The sequence below is a fragment of the Danio rerio genome, chromosome 2 (assembly GCF_049306965.1).
Source record: "Danio rerio strain Tuebingen ecotype United States chromosome 2, GRCz12tu, whole genome shotgun sequence".
Lineage (NCBI taxonomy): Eukaryota > Metazoa > Chordata > Actinopteri > Cypriniformes > Danionidae > Danio > Danio rerio.
The window spans coordinates 13,294,160-13,318,485 of NC_133177.1; the positions used below are offsets into that span (position 1 = coordinate 13,294,160).

Sequence of the window (24,326 nt, forward strand, 5' to 3'; positions counted from 1 at the left end):
GAATTGAGTAGGTTTTGGTTTTTTCTAAAGAACAAAGAAAATGTTGAACGGGTCTGCTTGTGTTTTGTTTATGGTTGCCCAGTTACACGATCAGATGCACAAGTGTACAAACTATACTGTACTCTTACTGTAACTATTTTAATGCTTATATAACTTCAAACATCTTTTAAAAGAAGAAAAATTACAAAGTACAAAATAAATGTGTATTTTGGAAGACTTCAGATATCTACTTCCAGTTAATTTGCTTCTATATGAACAGTCTGCCACTTTATTACAAACCAGCATTTATCTGCCAAACTCTTTTAATTGTAAGTATCACACATTTAATTTGTAATTATGTTGCCTTTGCAATTTCAAAGGCAAATAAGATTTTAATCTTACCACCAGCCCTTTAAGGGCCTGATATACGTCAAATGAAGTTCTTTTCCATTTTTTGTTTGAGGTTAATAAGAAAGTTTGAAAAGGTTTAGTGATGTTATACTGTTTTTAAACCTATCCAACACCACTGCGCTGCAGTTGGAAATGTGTTTTACACATTTTATGAGTGGACTCCTAAACATCAACTAGTGAGAAGTGCCACCACAGCACGCCATGTTGCTTTCTGTTTGCCGTGGAGAGATGCTGAATAGAACAGTTTGTGACTTTACCAGTCATGGCACAATGCGGTTGTCTTTAAAATCTTTAAAGCTCTCAGCATGTGATAGTACAGGTGCAGATACATCTGTTTCAGCTTTGCGGATCGCTCGTATGTCAGCTCATAGACAGACAAGCTGATCTTCAGGGCTTTAAAACGTGATCAAAACATTTGGCTGGAAAATATGAAGGGTAACCCAAACTGTCTGCCACCAACTGTCGATTGGTGTATGCGCACCCTGTTCACGCAGGCAGAAATTAGGGCTGGGTGATAACATTAGTATCTATATTTATTGACTGACCACTATTATCAAAATAAATAAAATAAAAATGGTATGAAGTTTTATCAAAATATGCATGCTGAGCCTTGGAAGCAATGTCAATAATAGGTTATAAGTTTGTCATTTGCAATGGAGGCCGCGCGACTTGCAAGATGTGCACATTAGAGTGACGTAAACATGTTATGCAAGCAGCGCACATGTGACATGAATGGATTTTCCAGTCGCACCTAGTTGAAAACATCTCAACTTTTCTGAATGCCTTGAGAATACCGCAATTCATCCAAGTAAATCTCCTTCACAACGACAGACTAAGTACCTCAGACAAACACAGTGCATCCAAACATTGCAGTGATTTTTACTTTTTTCCATAAACTTGCATCAGAGCTGCAGCAATGATTTATCCGTTTGTCATCCACTAAGAAAATGCTTGATGGTCGCCTAGTTGTGATAGACGCCAGAAGAGCGCAAATGCAAAGCTCATTGTAAATGGTCAAGGAAACGACGCACTTGTGCTTATCACTTTTGGTCAGAATAACAACACGTGAAAATGAGTGCCATATAGCAGCAATGATAAGATTGTAAATAAGGATTTAAGGATGTGGCCAGAGTGGCTTTTTGGTTTCTTTTCTTGTGCAGCCCAGCCACTATTTCCCCATCTGAAAAGGTTTTTAGCAAAGCGGGTAATAGAGGCATTCAACTTTACAATTTGAAATGATAGTTGGTTCTTTTACTTGAAAGCTCAGATTTGATTATAATTATAATCATAAATTGATATAGTTTCTTTTGTTGACAGAGTTTAAGGTTTACTGTTTCATTATTATTGACGCCTTACGCCTTGGTCTGCCTTAAAGTTTGCCTTGATTGTTCAGTATTTATGCTTTACCATTGCACACACTTTGTAACATTTTGTTTATCAATTTTAAGAGTCTCTTTTACACTTATGTTTATTTTATTATAAAGATAAGAGATTTTGTTTTTGACTATTAACTATTTGCCTTAGTAATGTTGTTAAATTAAAATAAAGTGGTAAAAATGCTAATATTTCTAAATGTATTGTTAAAAAATATTCTATAATTATCGATACCAAATGATATGAAACATGATATTGTAATAGTTCTTTTTGCAATATCACCCAGCCCTAGTAGAAATGTTATTTGCATACTCGCATGCAGCATGGTGGTCTGCTGCTGTTGACAGAGAGAGTGACAGGCAAACAACGTCAACCTGACCTTCTTTCTGAAAGACCAATGTGGCCTTCTGTCCATGAAAAGACAGAAAGTCTTTAAAAAGGCTTCTGTAGATTGTGTTCTTTTAAAAATAAGCTATATAAGACTATATGATGTGACTTTAATTTTATAAAGTTCCTTTTAAAGCATCTACTCTGTATTTAAATCAAAATATAGTCTTAATAGACTTAAGCGCCATGAGGAGCAGCAAGCACATTCTAAATTAGGAATGCTTTCACACCTGCCGTTTAGTTTGGTTGAATCGCAGTAGAGTTCGTTTTTCCTCTTTTTCCGTTTGGACAGGTGTGAATGCAGCAATCGTACTCAAGTGCGCACCAAAAGCAAACTAAAAAAGCATACGAGACTTTCTCGAAGAGGTGGTCTCGGTATGCTTTCAAACGAACCCTGGAGCGATTCGTTTGTGGTGACAATATGATCCAAACTAAAACAGACCCTATAGCACTGCACCTTTTTGGACCTTTCTGGATCGTTATTAATATTTCAGTTAGATAACCATGTTGCAGTTTAGCTAAATTAATTCACACCTCCTTATGAAGTGACGTGCGATGCATGAAAAAAATGTTTTCCTTTCGCAGCTGCGCTTCATTCTTGAAATGTATAGTTTGTCAAAAGTGATGTATACAAACTATATAGTATACTACGAGCAGAGATACGATCAAATAAGACGGTTGTATCTCCATAGTAAAAAGTGACATTTTGTGTCTGCCGGCGGTTTGTTTGCTTGCGGGAGTTCCATTGACATTTTACCGCATATGAATTCTGACCAATTGAAAAGAAATATGTTCAACAACATCTGGCCAATGAGTGATGTGGATTTTGTCAGACAACTGCATTTTGGTTCATTTCATCTGGTTCGGACTAAAGCCAGCAGTGTGGTGTGAAAACGACCCAAAGATGGCAAAAAATGCTACAATGAATCTTTTATTGCCCTTTATCCGGACCAAATGATGCAAACTACAGACGTGAAAGCACCCTTAAAGTTAAAATGTCAGTTGTTTAACATAAGTGTAATGTAAAATGCAATACGGAAGCAATTCTTTTTTTTTTTTTGACAGATATTTCTTTATTTTAATAACAAAACATAAGTAAATAGTGCTCTATGGCCTAGCCAGCTTTAGTATAATCCTTGTACCCCGCCGGCCTGTGTCAAACACTATGCTTACTTTGGACAGGGTGCTTTTTTTACATGGAGACTTCAGCCAAGCCATACAACCTATTGAAATCAGTGCATGGATGAAATATTACATACTATGATCAATTTTGCTTGCCACACAACTAACAACATACTAGATATAATACTGTCTTTCAAAAGCTTTTTAAGTTTGGAGTTGTAGTATTATAAAGTTTTGTAATTGGTGAATGACTCTTGATGTACTTTTATAATATTTTCTATGGTCACCACAATTGTGTTGTGGATTTGTTAAAGGCTTTACATTTTCTTTTGTTGCTTAAAATTACAGTCATATAGAGTTTAGGGTAATGTGGTCTAAGGCTGTACGATATTGGAACAATCGGGCATTTTGATATTTTGTTTTTCTCTATTGTTTCGATGGGGATGCAGTTTTCACCAGATGGCTATATAATTGATTTACATTAGAACTGCTGCTATCGATTAGTTTAATAATAGATTAATCTATCACTGTAATCAATCGATTAATCACATAAGAGCAATAAAGTCATTCATAGATTCTGACTAAACAAATGCAACTTTTTTTTTTTTCATTACACCAGAAATGTAATTAATAATATAACTGCAGGATAAAATAACAAGCTAAACAATGCAATTCTAATAGCTAATCACATAAATACATAAAATAAATAAGTACATTTTTGTAAAGTTTTATGGCATTTTCAGCCATTTCGAAAATGTATTGAAAGTGAGATTTAGATTAAGAATTGTTTTAATAGATAAAACTACAATATGCCAAATAAATAAATATATTCAATAGTCATTTGAAAACATTGTGGGGTATTTCAATAAATTGACTAGACAACAGTATTTTTGTTTTTTGTAACTACCCAATATATATATAATTTTTGATTTGTCTTTTAAATGGAATCTCCACCTCCCATATTTAACTTATTAATAGCCATATAAAATAATCCTGCTGCAATTTATGCAACAAACAATGCATCAATGTATTAAATTTTTAAAATGCTACAATTTAAAGGCCATTGTACTTGTAAAAGGTTTTAATGCAACAGAAGAAATAAAAGTTTTATAACTTTAAATTAGATCTCAATGTTATGCTGTGTTCACACCAGACATGGATGAAGCATCAAGCTAGAGTAATTTACTTAAGTCAATGCAAAGACACAAATAAACATCCTGTGACGTGATGCTTGCAAATGAGGTGGCGCAAATGATGCGAGAGTTGAGCGTTTTGCCCTATTGTTGGTGTCACAAGGGAAAATCTTCTTTCTAGCACTAGAGAACAGTTCATCAAACTGGGCTCGACTCTGTCGGAAGCACTGCTGAAAGCCTCCATCATCCAGGTATAGTTTCTGAAGGAGTTTATGAGCTCAGAGAGCTATATGCACCTCAGAAAGGATCTAGAGGACTCAGACACGGTGCCAAACGAATCTACACTGTTTATAGTCTTCCTAAAGCACATAAACGCAGCTATTCTCTCAATAAAATGAGAGTTACCCATTTAGCAATGAAGCTAGAGTCACCAGGCAGACAGAAGCCAGCACCCAGTTATTAAAAGCCATTCCATAAAACTCCATTCCAGATTTTATGCTGTAATGATTTGTTGGCTCTTCTTTCTTAAACAGTTTTTTTTTTGTAGGGGGGATAAGTTATGGGTCTCTGAGTTTGGGGGTTGGGTGGTAAGTACGACTAAATGGACCATGCATTTCTGTAGGTCTTTTCATTTTGTGCAATCATAGCATGACCTGGACATATATATATATACACAAATATACTTTGTCTTCCTTTGTGTTGGAGACGCTATTATTAATTTTTTTTGGTCTACATTTTTAAAGCAGATTATTTTTTAACACACTTATGTGTCTAAGGACAACACATTTTGTTATTTTGTACTTAACCGGTATGTTGTTATTTTTTTACACAGTGTTAAATTATTTAACATAATATTGTGTTATAAATCACACAGTTTGTCATAAATGTGCCTGTAATAAGAGTAATGCAATACAAAAGCTATATTTTAGCCAGAGTGAAAAGCCACAAAAAACACAAGTCCCTGACCAAGAATGGCATGCCTGCAAGGGACTATGTGTTTTTGACTGATTCTACTATCTGTGCTTTGATAATGAAGATGAAAATAAAATTTCCTTTGTAGATTCTGAAATTTTATATCAATAAATTCACTTTAGGCAGTGAGAAGCTGGGTCACAGTAATGTTCCTTGATAATGGGAAAGATAACTGCTACATTAAGTGCTACAGATAACTGCTAGATTATTACATTTTTTATTATTGCTAAAAATAACTAATTGGTGATATTAAAAATGACATCAAAATGGTTTGAAATATTACAAAGCCACTAAATTGCTATGTATAGAACATTACTGGACATGAAAAGAATAACAATATTAGTTGGTTACTAATACTGTTGCTAATGATAATCTGTCGGGCTTGTAAAGTAATCACATTGTATTTATTCAAACTGATTTGCTGTTTTCAAAATGCAGACAAAACATGAGCACAGATGTTTGAATCACCGCTATTCCCACAGATTTTTTTGTAACTTTTATTAATAATAATTATTAATTTATTTTAACTTTTTGCTCCATATTAATAAAAAATATACACAAGATGTGTTATAATTATTGGAGTGATTAAATAGTTGTTTACCATTTCACAAAATAATTTATAGGTTTTTATATTACTTATCTTTTGCATTAAGTTAAAAAGATAGTTTACATAAAAATTAAAATGTACTCTATTCACTCTCGCAAGTGATTTCAGACCTTTCATTTCTTTTAAGTTATTTTGAAAAATTTTTCCAAAATAAGTTGTTTTGAAAAATATCAGAAACTTGTAACTACCGATTTCCATGTTAAAACAAGAAAAAAAAAAAAGAAAATGTTTTGGTTCAAGGTTTCCAACATTTTCCAAAATATCTTCATTTGTTCTACAGAAGAAACTCAAATGGGTTTGTGACAAATGAATGATGAGTAAATAATGGCAGATCTTTAGGTTTTGGATAAACGATCCCTTTTAAGGTATACTATAAAGAAAATGTAGGTATACCCAGGCAAATGTTACTTTCTTATTATCAAATAAAAAGAGATCAGTACATGAAAATGGCCACATCGTGAGACACAGACACCTTTGTTTTCATGTTTTTATGCAAATTTACAGAGTGTAAAACCATTTGACAAAAGACCAATCAGAACACAAAGCAGACTGTTACCTGACTCATGGGCTATGCCCTCGTTAATGTCTTTTATCTGAAATTGACAAGCAACCATGTCATCAGGCGAACACAGACTCGTGTGTAGCTCTGAGATCATTGATATGTATTCATCAGTCTGCATTTACTAAGCCACAAAGTTTCCTAATGAGTGAACAATGAATATATTCCTCAATTAGTAAAATAATTATAAGCTTAAAAATAACTATGTATATGAGACCTTTATTTTGAAAACATGAGGCTCAAATTGGTTACTATGCATTATTGAGCAATGACTGAGATGTGTTCAGTTGTGTCTGCAGTGTATGACACCTTAAAATAGTCGCATCATTTTCAGTGTCATAGGCCAGATTGATATGAAAATATTCCTGTTTGAAAATACACATGATTTTTTTAAAGCATTTGGTGTGTTAAACAACCAAAATAATGTGAATATTCCTAAAAGGCACTCTAAAATCTATAATAATTAATAATAACTCATGGTACTTGAAAATTTAATATTAATATTGTGCATGTTCATTATTATATTGAATATCAGCACATGATAAAATGCATGTATAGTACATTTTAATTATTCTCAAGAAGAAAAGCCAACTAATGCTGGAAACTGTCAGCTGGAAAATGTTTCAGTGTTTATTTTTCTTGTTGACTTGTAATATATAGCATTTCTGAGATGTATAGCATTTCTTTTTAATAGTTTGTTCTTTGGTTGAAATCTTTTATTAAATTAAAATTTCAAATGATGCATTTCAGTATGTTTCTTCAATATACCTTCTTGTATTGTCGAGAAGATGTGGTTCTTTTCCACAAATATGATTATATCTTATGTCATATTATGATATAAAATGATGTGCCAGTGGCATTTCATTTTGGCTTTATATTGAAATGAATCTGTTTCTTAGTAATTCCAAAAATCTTTCATAAATAGGCCATTTTTATTTTTGATGTTGAATTACACATTTTGTCACTGTGCTACAGAGACTTTCTAATGTTATCTTGGTTGGTTATTCATTCCTGTGGTACTTTCATCCAACCTGTGGGAAGAAGTGTACACTAAATGTACAACAAACCAATCATTTCAAGATATTAGGGCAATTGTGTGGCACCAGGACTGTGCTAAATTGTGGTGTTTTTCTCTTGAAAATTAAGGGCCATGAAACTTCCCTTTTTCAGTTCAAGTCTACCTCAGAAATTTATCAAAAAATGCTGTAAGATGGGCATGCAGCAGCACTGTGAGCAGGGTTGAGTGGGCGTGGCAGACAGCGGATTGGAAAAGGAGTGGAGCAATGCAAGCTAACTGTTAGTTGGCTCACAAAATGAGACACAAACAATGAAAAGACTGATTGTATTGTTTACAAAGTTAAAATGTAAAGAAATAAAAAGTAAGTAATGCCCTGCTACATGTCATTCGTAATTTCAAATACACATAACCACAAATTGTTCTATCATTATAAAGATAATCGTGTTTATTTAAACACTATAAATGAGGAGGACTTTTCTACTCCTCAATCCCCGAGTCTGAATGCAGACACACTGGATAACAATGCAGTCTCTTGTCCTGTCTATTCCAACCATGACCCTGCCGGTAATCTGTAGGATTTTAAACATATGCGAACACAGCAGCACGAATAAAGGCGATGTGTCTCAATGGTAACTTGATGGTAACCAACTCCACTGATAAAAGACAAAGTCTGCCACTCTTTAATTCTCGTTCAGCTCTCCCGACAAACATGCTTAATGCAAACCAACAGCTTTGCTGTATCGGCCCAACATGCAACTAACCACATCGATCATGGAAAAAACACTTAACGACCGTGGTCTCACCCAGTCATTGGGTCTCCCAACTTGGCAGGTCTGCTTTGTCTTTGGAAAACATGTGCTTATAAATAACTAAGAAGCCGGCTTTTCTCATAGGATAAGAAAACTCCACTATGAATAATAATGAGAAACAGACGTGTCATCACTTCACTTGTGGTTTTGCGCTACGTCACCGATTTTGATCCTGCCCCAAAAATGATTTTAAACCCGGAAGTAGTAAGCTGACAAAAGCTCAAAATTATCCAGTTTTTCCCACAATTAAAGCTGACAGGTGCTAAGATTGTCTTAACTGATTGATAACACACATAAATCTGTTAATCTCAAAAAAAGTACTCCAGGGTTTCTTGAACCTTTAAAAAAGTATGGTTGGGATATAGGAAATATTGTGAAATATCTGTTTGGTTCAAGGCCGTTTCTATACTTTTTGTCACCCTAAATTACTATTACTTTATTTATTTTTTCTCGGGTGTTTCTAAAATGTGATTTATAAATTGTCCTGTAATTGTAAATAACAATGTGTTATACTTTTAAGGGCTCTTATCTTGCAAAATCTACTTTTGGAAGCTGTTTGAAAAGAACTGTAGGTGTAGTGTGTCCACAATTATATTATATTATATTATATTATATTATATTATATTATATTATATTATATTATATTATATCCCTGCCTACCAAACTGATTCTCAGGCATGTATTGACCTGCCTCCTAGTAACGCATGTATTCATCATGTCCACAAGACAGGATTTGCAAAGAAACTGGGATAAAAAGAGCATTCCAATTATCAACTTTTACACTTTAATAAGTAATAAATGCAAACACTTCTCTCTCATTTGCCATCATCATTCAGTAAATGTACATCATGTAAACAAATCTTTAAATGATAATAAACACCTGCTGTTAGACATTATAAAGAGTGCATGTGTATTCCGCATTTTCCCCATTCTCTGCATGACATTTGATCAATGCACAGAATTTTCACAGGGAGAGAGCTCAACTGTACTGGAGATGTGTGATTTACAAACTTTAACCTTGTGCTTTTATATTATGCGCTTTATGCTTTTGCCAGCTGTCATATTCATGTAACTTTGTCAAATAAGTGTTCAATTCATGGAGTGTTCCTTGGGTGTTATTTGTAATAATGTGATTCCCAATGCAGACACACTTCTCAGAATACTTTGCACCTTGTTGCTTGCAGTTGAATTCCTTTTAAGTTGCATTTTTATGAAATTTATTTTTGTGACTTAAATTACTCTCAACTGGTGGGTCACAATTGTTTTAAATGAGTCACAGACGACTGTTGGCCATTCTGTCAGACGTGGTTTATATTTGTGAGAAACTAGTTTAAATGACTCGTTCTATTTTAAAGAGCAAAGCATGGACAGTGGCAATACTCCAGTGGTTTCTGTAGGGATGTGGAGGCAGTGAATGCGCGACTGATGCTCGAGCACCCACTGTTACGTCATCTTACTTTTATGAGCATGGCTGAGTGGACTTACTAGGTAAACGCAAGCACAACATCTTTTATTATGTGTTATGAAATAAATGGTCTTTCACCAAAGGAAAAATTTACTTTTCTGTCTGATGTTACTGTGCTAACAGCATCCTTGCACTGTAGAACACACACAAATGTGTTGGCGCACCATTCATTCATTCGTTCATTTTTTTTTTTGGCTTAGTCCCTTTATTAATCAGTGGTTGTCCAAGCGGAAAGAACTGCCAACTTATCCAGCATATGTTTCACGCAGTGCATAATTTCAGTGAATTTCTTATTCCTTTTTTAAAAGCAATTATATTAGGGATGTACAATATCTATTGGACAGATGGATAGTTGTGTGATATGGGTTGAAATATTTTTGTAAAGCTCCAAAAGATTAATAAAATTCTTCTATTTGTGGTAAATCAATAAATCAATCTGATGTATCCGAGATTCTGAATTTGAGAAAATGCATACAATTCTACTTTAGACATTTTATGTGGTATCTGCTTTAAAGATAGCATCGTGTAAATGGTGTAAAATGTCAAATCTGTTTAAAAAATGTAGGTTATCAATTAAATGTTCCCTATTATGCATTCTGCATTTTTTTTACTTGAATATGGGATTAAATCCAGTTTAAAGAAGATAAGTGCAAAATGCTTGAAATGTACCTGCAATGTGTGATGACACACGTTTCATCTGCTTATTTCACCTTGCTCTTTATACCCAATCAAGAGGTTTTTTTATGTGCCTCTGCAACCTATAAGCACTGTATATTCTTAGCACATTTAAATTAAACTGTTTACTTTTTTACCTGGAAGCACAGTGCAGTGTTAATGTGCTAAATGTATTTACAGTAGCTACATGTCCATCCACCTATTTTTATGTGCATTTTGGTTATGCGCGTAAAAAATCGCTTGATGGAAGCGCCAAGATGTGCAAATATTTAAAAAAAAAGTCCATAATAAATATATGTGCATTACAGAGTGGGATGAACATTTTGTTCGATAAGATGCGCATAAACTATGATAAAAACCGAACAAATTCCAGTATGCGCATTAAAAAAGGAAATGTAATTTTGTTACAAGTGTTCATATGATAAAATGATAAAAATGGTTGTGAATGGACAAACCAGCAGGCTTAGCACATTGTAAAACATCTAAAATGTTGTTTTGGTCATTCTAAATGCCTTAACCAGTTCAGTATTTGTATTATTATTAATTACCTCTAGAAATGTCAAGAGCTTCTGTACTCAGCACCTCATGCTTTTAAATGCCACCACGCGTTTATTGCGTGTCGGCATCTTCTTCTGAGACGCAAGTCATTTACTAACTTAGAAAAAGATTCATGCAGCTTCTCTTACCGCAGTAAATTCCGTTTTTGCTTTTGATATTTGGTGCTAGTTAATCAAAAATCAAAACTTTGTTTGCTGTACCTCCTCCGTTTTCTGTGTTTCTCTGTTTACTGTGAGTATTTAATTTGAATTCTTGATAATTATCACCCTGATGAAGCAACCCATAGATCAGAGAAGAAGAGTCTCCCGGGAGATTCTGACAGCCATGGATCTTCACTGCACATTTGTAGGGTGAACGTGTCGAAAGTCAATATAACTGTCGAGGGATGTGTATGCAAGTCTATGAGGAAAAAGTTGCAGGGCTATTTTGTTATGGTTGCAGCTAAAAAGGGGAAAATTGGTACATTCATATAAAATGGGATTGGGCATGTATATAAATTAGTACTGTTTAATGATTAAACGCATTAAAGATATATATATATATATATATATATATATATATATATATATATATATATATATATATATATATATATATATATATTTATTTAAGAGTAGTCACAGCAACACTTTCCATTTTTAACCACTTTCCTATGAACAAAATGAGACAAAAGAAAAAAATCAGAACATCTGGACATATGATTTCAGAGTCAGACATCAAAGTTGAACATTTTCTGGTTTCAATCAGATTGCTTTTCTGTTCATGTGGTTCATTCTGTGCATTAGCCACTAAAGGGCATGTCCTCTCTGTCTTCTCACCTTATTCATTATGTGTTGTGAGAAAAAACAACAAGGTATTGATACTTCACTGAACTATACTAAATCACACAGAATATGAGGGAATGGTCATGCAGAAATCTAAATTTAACTATTTTAATACCATTTAAAAACAGTGAATTAAAAGCATCGTTTACAGTCTTGTTCAACTTTGTGTCAATTGGAGTCAATATGGCTTTTGTCCATTAAAAAAAAAAAAGGGGGCTGTAATAAACAGGAAATGTATTCTGAATCATAAACTTAATTTAAATAATTGCGAAAAAGTCAATGACCACGAAAAATAACCAGCGTGCCCAAAGGGAAGTGTCAAACTAATTTCACACGCTTGCATTTGAACTAGGGGATTTTTTTTTCTTTTTCTGGTCATTTTTAATAAAACCATTAGCAAAATAAAGCTGGTCACAGTTTGCAATGTATTTATGACAGCGGAGAGTATAGTAAATCTTCAAATGGTTTATCAAGTAAGAAAAATAATGTATCTATTGAAAATGTATCACAATTTTAAATTAACCATATTAAATTAATTTAAAGATATTTTGGCTATTGTTGATATCCAGGAATTTTCAAATGTACTTTTTTTTTTTTTACCAAAGAAGCTTGAAAAATTCTGAAGAATTCATTATTATTGTTTTTATATTATTATTTTAAAATTATGTTTTAATTGTCAATTTTATTGAAATGGCCAAATTAGGACTGAGGACAGTTGAATGTTCTGGCCAGTTTGGTTTTTGTCTAATAAATGATTGTAGAGTAGTTTTTTTTTTTTATTTTATTTTATTTTTTTTACTCTAAACCCTATACAGATTGCTATTTTTCCTAAAGATATATGATGTAATAAATTTGAATTTTAAAAATTAGTCTTGTTTTAATTTTTTATTGCAATTTTTTAGGAAATATATTCAGTACATAAAAAAAAAAAAAATTGGCGAGGCAGTGGCGCAGTAGTGCAGTCGCCTCACAGCAAGAGGGTTGCTGGGTCGCTGGTTCGAACCTCGGCTCAGTTGCCGTTTCTGTGTGGAGTTTGCGTGTTCTCCCTGCCTTCGTGTGGGTTTCCTCTGGGTGCTCTGGTTTCCCCCACAGTCCAAAGACATGCGGCACATGTGAATTGGGTAGGTGTCTGTAGTGTATGAGTGTGTGTGTGTGAATGTGTGTGGATGTTTCCCAGAGATGGGTTGCGGCTGGAAGGGCATCCGCTGTGTAAAAACTTGCTGGATAAGTTGGTGGTTCATTCGCTGTGGCGACCCCGGATTAATAAAGGGACTAAGCCGACAAGAAAATGAATGAATGAACATCAAGAAAGTGTGGTTATGATGACATCTGACTAGCTAATCCACCAAAAAAGGTCACAAAAATGCAGCATTTAAATCTCAGTTAAATGGAAACTGAGGTGTATAACTGCAAAAAAGTTCACTTTTTGAGAAAAAAAGAACCACCCCTTTCTCCAGGCAGGCTAAGGGCCTTTATTTTAATGACATAAATGATATGCTATATAGTTAGAGAAATGTTACGGATACTTGTCGGATACTTGTCCAAAAAAAGAACTTGTGAATGTCCACAGATTAATTTGTAATATGTTAATATATATATATATATATATATGTGTGTATATATATATATACACACACACACACACACAAGGAATATTACTCAAGTAGCAGTGCGATATCGCTGCATATTGGCACTGGAGGGATGCGTGCCTTGGCCCACCATATCACACTACTATGAGTGCACTTATACAACAGTTCAATGGCATAATCTTGTATATTGAAAAAAGAAAATCAAACACGTCTATAAACCTAAATTAATAGGTTTAATAAAATACATTTTGTATGAGGAACTACTTTCTTCTGCCACTCCTTCACATTTGCAGCTGACTTCAGAACAGCAGAAACCTTTGCTACTTCACCACTGTCATTGTAGAGCTAGTATTTGAATGATTCTCTAGCGTAACGTCTAAAGTGGTGACAAAACAGGTGATTTTATTGACATTTTAAGAGTATAAGGCTGAATGGCATGAAATGCCACCAGTCTACAGAGAATCTCCTAGTATTTCTTTGTTGCAATTGGGAGATCACAATAGTTAACCCTGAAAAAAAAAAAAAAAAACAAGGAAAAATGCTAAACACATGCAGGCATTTCTTCTTTCTTTCTGTTTACTGAACTAGTCTACAGTAACGAAAACAGGAGACTCATTAGAAACAGATTGCTAACCAAAAAGTAACCCAGGGTCATACAAAGTGTGGCCAACACCAACTACATACATTCCTAATATTTGAGTTCCATCTCGCACTCATCACACTACAATTATTATAGTATAAATACAGCACTACAACATAAAAAAGAAAGAGATTGACTTAAAAAGTCACTTAACAATGCGATCAAAGACCTGTGAAGAAATGATGCCAAAGTATCCATAATCCTAGACCAGGTCATAACCTGAGCTGATGCTGTGGTGGTCATGGAGGTGTGGAGTGCATGAAACTGATTCCTGTAAGAACAAAGTGACAGACGAGTCCCCACATTTATATTGTGGGCCAGCCTGATTACTCGCCGGTGACCTACTCACACCTGCAGTTCTCCACAATGGACGTCCATCGTTCTCCAGCCTCCGGCGCCTAGACTGCAGCTCCACACAGGAAGTTTGGCCAGAAAAAAATTGGCATGCCGAACAGAGCCTGGTTCACTTCGTCAGCTGAATTATTAATTTTTTTTCCTCGCCACTGGCTTGCTTGGATTGGTACTTGTGGAGCTGTCCATCGATGGATTGCTCTTCAATCTTTAAACTTTCAGCAATGAAATTTCAACCATACTGAATTAAACAGAACTGCACTTCAACTCGGAAGTTCTAATAAAGTCTAGATTTCAATGTTAAGCGGCTTTGACTGAATTTACATTGTAAAAGTGCTATATAAATAAACTTGTTTTTCCTCCTTTAAGTGCTTATTATGCAGTCTCTGTCGCCATCTTGTGGATAGTGCTGTATCTCTGAAATTATAAATAATTAAAATAGGCTCTGTCCATATAAATAAACTGCACAGTTGCAATTTAAACAACTACATTCTCGCCTAAAAAAGCCTCAAAAGTACATTGTTGTCCAACAGCTGCAATATTTGTCAAACTAGTGAGTTTATTGATCTGCTGTCACTCTATACAGAAGGGTGAGGAGGCTGTAGGAGTTCTGGGGCCTGTTTCAGTTAGGAGGTTCAAACAACTCGGAGTTTAAACTTGAACTCTGAGTTGATTTACCGAGAGATTAAAAATTCAAGAGTTTTCGGTTTCAGAATAGCTGATCTGAGCTGGGTCAATCAACTTTGAGTAGACCAACTCAGAGTTAAGCGCGCACACCGTGACTATAAAAAGGCATTATCAATGGAGTGCAGATATTACGAGTGTCAATGACAACATCTTAAAAAAAGAGATCAGCATTTCTCCGGCTGAACTTGACCTGCTCATGCAAAGTTATAGCAAATATGAGTGTATATATTTAAAAAGAAGCAACCATCAGTGAAACAGAGACAGTTAGCGTGGGAAAACAGCTGCTCAACTTTATGCATAATTTTTAATTTTAAGTATTTAAACATTTAAGTATAATAAAATAAGTAATGTAATGTGTGACGTTTATAAAATGTTTCTAAACTTTTATACATTTTTATCAATTTTAATAGATTTAACAGTGCACTTGTTGTGTGTCTGCCTTTTTATTGATCAAGTGATAGAGGTTGATATAACATTAAGAAGCAGTAATAAAATAATTTTTAGACAGAATAATAATCCCATTAATCTAGTAACAGTGCATGTCGAAAGTTAAGCTAATTATTTATTAAAAAAAGGATGAGCCTCGTGCGTGACTTTGTTCTGTGTGTGACAAAAATGTAGGCAATAGCTGTGTTTCCATCAAAATATAGGCAAAACTGGAATAACGCCTAAAAATAAAGCAGCTTTTTTGTCCAAAGAGTCGAAGAGAACACAATCGTCTTAATCGTCTTAATTAACTTGCGCCAAATATCAACAGTAAAAACAGAATTTACTGCGGTAGAATAAGCTGCGTCAATGATTTTTTATTTAATTAATGTACTTGCGCCTCAGAAGACAATTGACACACAATGAACAAGTGGGGGCGTTTGAAGCCAGACGCGGAGATCTTGACACGCTCCAGAAGCTGAGTAATTAATAATATACACTAATACTGAAACAGTAAAGGCATTTTAGAATGACTAAAACAACATTTAAGATGTTCTGCAGTGTGCTCAGTCTGCTGGTTTATCCATTCACACACATTATCATCATCATCTCTTCATTCTCATCATCATTTAATGCACATACTGTAATTTGTTAAGTGCACTTCGAAGTTTATGTGCATCTTATCAAATAAAAGTTTAACCTACTCAGTTATGCACATGTTTTATTATGCGTATTTTCAAAAGTTATGTGAATCATGACGTTTCCATCAATCGTTTTTATGGGCATCTCCAAAATGAGCTCTAAAATAGGTGTATGGAGACGTAAGGCTAAGGCAAGAAATACGCTTCATCTTTAAAAAAGGGGAGGAGACCGACAGAAACTCAGAGTTTAGAGAATAAAACCTGCTCCGGACCAGGTTAGATTCACGGAGTAAGTTACCACAGTAACTGACTCTGAGTTAAAGTTACCTTTCTTTCAGAAACAGGCTTGACTTACCCTGATTTCTCGAGTTTAACAAACCTGCCATTTTGAAACGGAAAGCCCAGAGTTTCTCTCATTTCAGGGTTAAAATACTCTGAGTTTTCACTTAACCTCCTTTCCGAAACAGGCCTCTGGTATTGCAAAATATCACACTGCCAATCAGATTTGAGAACCAGACAAAGCCAGACCAGGGGCTCAATTCCTGTTTCCAAACTGCATCACAAACTGCTTGAGAAATTGTTCTACTATGATAATTGGTAATGAAAATAAATGATGTTCTAGAAGATGTACTTTACTAGAAGATGTGTTTACTAACTGTTTATTCAGTTAAACATGAATTTTGAACTGTAGACTTATATAAGCTCCAAAAAGCGTTTTATTTTTTTATTATTAATACAATAGTTCGACCAAAGTCATAACTGAACTAAACTGAAATGGAATCAAAACATGTGGAGTATGCATATATTAGTGGCATTATTGAAGTAAATGCAGCAATCACACTATTGCCGTCATGTAGGACATTTTGCTATATTTTCTGACAAGATCCACACATGCGACTGTCAGTAAAGAACCACGCACACACATAGTCTAATTTACCAGTTTGTCATGGAGGCATGAATGAAATGTTCATAAGTGACTGTGAAACTGCCGAACTGCAGTTAGTCACCCAAAATTACAGGAAACTCTTACATGAAAGCACTTTACGTAAACACCTTTATTATATTATTGTCTATAAAGGCAAATAACTAGATTACAGATGTCCATGTAAGCGTAGTCAGTAGTGTCTTTGAAGTAAGCGAAAGATCCAGAAGGGCACTTTTTTGTCAGACGGATCACCTGTTTGACTTTTATTCCCCGTCATTTATTTTAAAAAGCACCCAGTTTATTTTATTTGTATATGTTTTACTCGAACACATTAACTCTACATGTCCCTGAGATGTCGAGCTAACATTAATCAGATTCACTCTAGTGAACTGCATCCATGTTAGCACGTCACGTTTGATGTGGTAATTTCACAGAAGGAATATGCATGGGTTCGAAGACTGGTTCTTGCCATCTACAGTGCAATTTGGCCAGGTAAACATCTGCGTTAAAATACCAAGGTGAAAGTCATCATAGCTTACGTAGAACAGGCCCAGCTCCCAACCCAACTTTGAGAATAGATTAACTAGATTAACGGCGATATTTTTTTTTTTTTTTTTTTGCCCGATAAGTGTCTCGCATTAACGGTGATATACACCCTTTATAGTGCTTTTTTCTCTCCTATTTTAATTAATTATATATATATATATATATATATATATATATATATATATATATATATATATATATATATATATATATGCCCTTTATAGTGCTTTTTTTCTCCCATTTTAATTAATATCTGATTTGCATGGTTGAAAATAGTTTCACAGGATTGCAACCTATATAGTCATCTCACCGTGAAGCTTTACTGTTACTTTAATCACACAAAGGAAGTGACTGATGTGGTCTGAATGTTTTAGGGAAGTTGCATATAGATTTCTATTAGCAGGTTCTCATTTTTTTGTAGCTGGCAATGATACAACAGCTGTCTGTGAGACAACTTCATTACAAAGAAAAAAACAACTACAACTAAGCCACTTTTGAATTCCAAGACATTTTTCAAATGGCCGTGCAACTGTGTTAAACCACAATCATTGTTAATGATGTGGAATCAGTTTACAGAGGGGCATCTCTTCCTTGGGGTTGCATTGGATTTGCACATGTGTTCTTAATGTAAATGTGTGTACAGTACTGTCCTCAAGTGCTACTTGTACTGAAAGATTGAAGCATCACGCAGGACCATGGCAACAGCTTAAGACTGTGCTTTTTTTGAGGGCAAACTCATGTCTGTTAGCCTGTTGTGCACTTCTTTCACAATGATTCCATTGAAAGGGTGAGATTAAAATAAGTTACTTTATTGGTCTTACTAAAGGTAGTGAAAATTTGCTTGTGGGATTGAAAACGTGAAAAAGGTGTATTTTACAGCCTACCACATAGTACAAGAGAAAACAATTAGCTCACAAAAATAGTGGAGTGCACTTAAAGCTGCCGTGTGTAACTTTATTTTGGGTAAAATTTCAACAAAACTTTAATTCAGCAAGTACTTAAGCCTTTGCCTACTCTGAATTGAATATCTAAGCTTCTAATAATTTAAGTTTTTAGGCCAGATTTCTCAAAGTTCTAATGCCAATTTCCATTAGTGAACGAAATTAAATATATCTGAATTTAGCCAAAATTAACTGCTTTTCTAAGCATTCGTTTATATGTCTCACACATCTCCCCCAACTTTTACCTAAACTATACAGAGCACACAGGATATTTATTTTTATTTTAGATTTGGGTGTGTTTTAAAATCAGAACTGTTAAGAGACCATTTGCTTTTTACATGATTGCTTTCAAAAAATTGTCGATGCTAACGTTAACATCCCATAAGGCTTGAGTGTTTCTATAACGCATACCAAAATGTTTGAGAATTAGATCAGTAGGTGGTCTAATGGCTGTTTGAATGAATTTGTCAAAAGTGTCCCTTCAGGGTTTAGCTCCAACTTGCCTCAACACACCTGCCTAGATGTTTCAAGTATTCCAAGTAAGACCTTGATTAGCTTGTTCAGGTGTGTTTGATTAGGGTTGGAGCTAAAATCTGCAGGACGCCGGCCCTCCAGGAACAAGTTTGGTGACCCCTGCTTTAGAGTAACACTCTTTAGGAAATATATTTTAGAAGTTCCCTAGAGTTAATAAGTTCTTGACATTTTTTTTAAAATCCATTTAGCCACATTTTCGGTTTGGCTGGAGCAGTTTTAGCTTAGCTTAGCATAAATCATTGAATAGGATTAGATCATTGGCATCATGTTAAAAAAATAAAAGAAAGATTTTAAGTAATTTAAGTTACCAATTTAATTTCTGTAGTTACATCATGCACTAAGACTGATGGAAAATGAACAAAATCTTCTCGGCCGATATAGCTAGCAACTATATTCTGATTGGCTGAATGTTTTTTTTAAAAAATTGTAAAAAATAAGCTGTTTTAAACTAACCTAGGGGAGTTGTAAAATTAGTCTATTTTCAAAAACGTGGAATGTTCCTTTAAGTCCTTTTAATTGGATTTTAAAAATGCAAAAAATAAAACAACAACACATTCCTCAACAACGCAACACTGCAGTTTCTTCTATTAAGCATCTGTATTTATGCTTTCTTGTCAATGTGAGACCTTGATGGACTGAAGAGGAAATGAAGAGAAAACTTCCACCTCAATGAAGAGAGAATCTCAGAGCCACACCTACCTATCAACATGGACCACTGGCAGTTTGAAGAGGATTACAAGAAGCAAACCTTTCTAGAAAGTGTTTTTTTATTTTATTTGTTTATTTTTAAACTTCTCAAATAAACTTCATATAAACTCATTGCAATGTTTTATTGGCATCACACTAGTTGATTTTATCTTTTTGTATTCATATATATGGAATCTTTAAGTTCTTCCGTCCCCAGTTTCAAGGATAAACTGTCAGCCAAATTTTAAGATATATTAACTTGTGTTATGTTCAAAATTATGTAACCATCTTTGAAATCTCCAGCAGAATATTCTGGGCTGTATGCACAGCTAGTGTTTTTCAGCCTATGATGAACTCCACGTGACAGGTTTATGTAACTATTTTCAATTTATTTTGATTGTCCTATTCATTGAAAACATCAATTCATTAAAAATACTACTTTATAGACATATTAAGCAGACAAAGCAGTGTTTTCAATTTTGCTAATAATAGGATATTAAATAATGTTAATCCTAATATTAGCACTTTTTCTGCAGCTAGATTTTGTGCATCACAGCTATATTTGCTATTAAAAAAACAACCAAAAAAAAATTAAACTTTAATTTAAATGATCTCCTCCACTGAAATAAATGTTATTTTTCACCTGGTGTCTCCAAGTTGTCTTATATTTTATCACCTTCAGTTAAGTCACCCATGAAAGGAGAATCTTTTATTCTGGTTGGATATTTTTGTTTTGATTAATGGACAAGTTAAAACCCTTAAAGTTTTCATTTTATGGTATTTAAATGTTTGGTCTTTTCAAAGTACAAATAAAAGCCAAATTAATGTAAATTTGTTTACAAATGCAGCACACCAAGATGATGAAACCTTGGTCTCGTTGATGAAATCTAGGTTTCATTTGCGACACCAGAGCAGGTATGTGTATCTGTTCACTGAGTAAATGAGGAAATGACATCTTCATGATGCTTCCATGTTGAGCAACAGCTTAAATGAGAGGTCTTTAATAAATTACTTCCCTCACGGTGTATAAACAAATGTGCCCACTCCAAGAATTAAACAATTATGATGGATTCACCCTCACCCAGGGGCAATTTCAAATTGCCAATTTCTTACTCCCGGGGCTGTTTACGTAAATAGAAGTTAATATTTAGCAGCACCATGTTAGTGCTTTGTAACATTTAATTTTTACGAGGTGGGTCGTTAGCCCAATGCTTAAGCCCTCAACCTGGAGGATCAGGTAATACACACATACACCACGGACAATTTCGGGGGTTGAAACCACAGCGCCTGGAGGAAATTCATTCGAAATTCCACGCAGAAATGGCAACTGACTCAGCCGGGGCTTGAATCAGCGACCTTCTTGCTGTGAGGCGACATCGCTACCCTCTGTGCTACACATGCTAGTCTGTTTCTTGCGTTAAAACCTATTGGATAGAACTATGTTCTCTAATAAATGTGATTAATTGCAAAAATCACAAGTGACTGATAACATAAATACAAATAAATAAAGTACAATAACAAAGACGCAAAGTTTAAAATATATAATGCTACATGAAAAACATGATCATTATTCTTTTAACTGATTTACTTAGCATCTTTATATGTTTTTTTTTTGTTAAATGTTACTGTTTAATAAATAGCACATGTTGAAAAAATGTAAATCGCAAATAATATTTGCTGCTCTTCCATCTAACGGTGACATAGACCATAAAATTATATGGGGTTAATGTTTGTGAATACTTGGTTGTAGCATAGAAATGCAGGAGAATTCTGCAAATGGATGTTTTTTGATGCAGGTCAGCGTTAAAGTCTTGAGCTGTTAGAAAGATCATTGCTTTTTTTTTGTTCATCACTTAGACATAATGCTTTACATGATGTAAGGATATTGTTCGAAATATTATTCAAAAGTGACATTTTTGACTTAGTAATGGCTTTTGTGGTTCAGATGGTAAGCTCCAGTAAAATTGTGGTGTTACTCACACAGAATATAAACCTGAATTTAAACTGTCTGGTTTATTTTATATATATTTTTTTTATTTACAAGACTTCTAAACTGAACTGTTAAATGCTATATCACACTATTATACAGTGATTTACAGCACATGAATCACAGCTCTGCTGATATATATACACACACACACAAGCGACTTACCAAGTCTTAAGGGAGCCGAAAAGAAAATGAATGAATGAAGGCCATTTCCATGTAAACACTAAACCACAATTTCTTAAGTATTATGATTTTTTTTTTATTACAGATAAAAGGCCAATTTAAATTAAGAGAGTTGTAAAGTTAGAATTTTGTTGTTTATGCATTGAGACTTTAAGTGGTACTGAACAAAGTAATTGAATTACCTATCAGACATGCATAGTAAATTAATTACAGTTTAATTATGTTAGTAATTCATTCATTTATTCATATTCTTGTCGGCTTAGTCCCTTTATTAATCCAGGGTCGCCAAAGCAGAATGAACCGCTAACTTATCCAGCACGTTTCTACGCAGCGGATGCCCTTCCAGCCGCAACCCATCTCTGGGAAACACACACACACTCTCATACACTATGGATAATTTAGCCTACACAATTCACCTATACCACATGTCTTTGGACTTTGGGGGAAACCGGAGCACCCAGAGGAAACTCATGCAAACGCAGGGAGAACATGCAAACTCCACACAGAAATGCCAACTGAGCCGAGGTTCGACCCAGCAACCTTCTTGCTGTGAGGCGACGGCACTACCTTCTGCGCCAATGCTTCGCCCTGTTAGTAATTCATTACTTTTTAAAAAGTAACTTACCCAACCCTGCACAGATTATAAGTGTTTTAGTCTACAAATATGAAGTTCAGATTTAAAGTTTGAAAGGTTTTCAAAATAAATATTTATTGGATATTCAATGACATTTTTTAAGAAATAAGTATTTTCTGAACAGGAGGATAATTGCAGTATATTATAAATGGAATTTTTTTAAAAATGCATATATTACAATGCACACTTTCTCATTTTTGTATAGTTTATTATAAAGTTGAAGTCAGAATTATTAGCCCCCTTTTAGATATTTACCTAATAATGTTTAACAGAGCAAGGGCATTTTTACAGTATGTCTCATAATATTTTTTTTCTTCTGGAGGAAGTCCTGTTTGTTTTATTTCAGGTAGAAAAAAAGCAGCTTTACGTAAAAAAAAAAAAAAAAAAAAAAAAAAAAAAAAAAAAAAAAACTTTTTAAGGTCCAAAACTGTTAGCCCCTCTAAGCTATATTTTTTCAGTAGTCTACAGGACAAACTGTCATTATACAATAACTTGCCTAATTACCCTGACCTGCCTAGTTAACCTTTAAATGTCAGTTAAATCTGTATAGAAGTGTCTTCAAAAATATCTAGTCAAATATTATTTACTGTCATCATGGCCATGATAAAATAAAACAGTGGTTAAAAATTAGTTGTTTAAACTATTACGTTTAGAAATGTGTTGAAAAAAAATCTCTCTGTTAAACAAAGATTGGGGGAAAACAGGGGGGCTAATAATTTTTACTTCAACTTTATTTATATAAACAGTTATGTCTATGTGTTTAGTAGTGCACTAATAAAGATGAAGAACAGGGTAATTTCTGTTCATTTTTTCCCAGTATGATTTTTTATTTTGTTTTTTTAAAGAGGCTTTGTTGAAGTGTTAGAAGTAATGAACCATTGAGCAGGACAAACAATTATTCATAAAAGGTCTGTCTTTTGCTTGTTAGATATTGTTACAAAAATGATGGTAAAAGGAAGTGATTTTTTTTTACTTTTGGAACCCAACTGTAACACTATATGTGCTCTAATGGGCTCAAATGTTGGCACAGTCTCCATGCTGTCAAAATAAAAGTCTATATTCCAACACATCGTCCAAGCTAAAAATAAGCCAATGCCAAAATGTGGAAAATTGTTGCATATATCCGTGGTCGCTCTTAATCAGTATTCACTAAAGCAAGCCTGGTAATAAATTTCTCTTTCTTAGGAATAGGGGGCGAGGAAAAGCTCTGGTGGAGGATGAAGACAGCACAGATGGAATGGAGACAGCAGAAACAGGAAGCACACAGGAGACAGGTAACTGCAGCCCTTTTTTTTTGCTTCCACCTTTTAGCTTCCTCTCCCACTCTTTCCTCTCGTTTCTTTTCTCCTCCCCCACATATACCCTCTATAAACTTCTTTTCCCACCGCTCTGGGTTTCCTGTGTCACTCTTTTCTTTTCAGCCGTCACATCCTCCTTCCTCAAGAGTCAGAGAGCGAGGCTGCTTCTCCTCTGAGGCAGTTTCAATGATAAACAAAATCACAATGTGGAGCCCTGAATTGATTTTCCTTCCCAGCTGTGCAGTCAATCTAACTCAGACCTCAGCCGGCCAAGGAGGAGCTTTCAAGAGGCTCGGCCGTCCACACTCCTTGAGCAGGATTGATGAGATTTTTGCCCGTCTCCACATGGCTCCACTCTCTAGCT

General features: G+C 34.4%; 1 protein-coding gene across 31 annotated transcripts in view; it reads left to right on the forward strand.

Moving 5' to 3' along the window:
- kmt2cb (lysine (K)-specific methyltransferase 2Cb) overlaps positions 1-24,326 on the forward strand; it is a 189,975-nt gene that overhangs the window by 15,149 nt on the left and 150,500 nt on the right. For all 31 annotated transcript variants that reach the window (XM_009298109.4, XM_017351380.3, XM_005163297.5 and 28 more), the window contains exon 3: positions 23,850-23,938. In XM_009298109.4, coding sequence (XP_009296384.1) covers positions 23,850-23,938 — 89 coding nt within the window. The remainder of the gene's footprint in view (positions 1-23,849; positions 23,939-24,326) is intronic.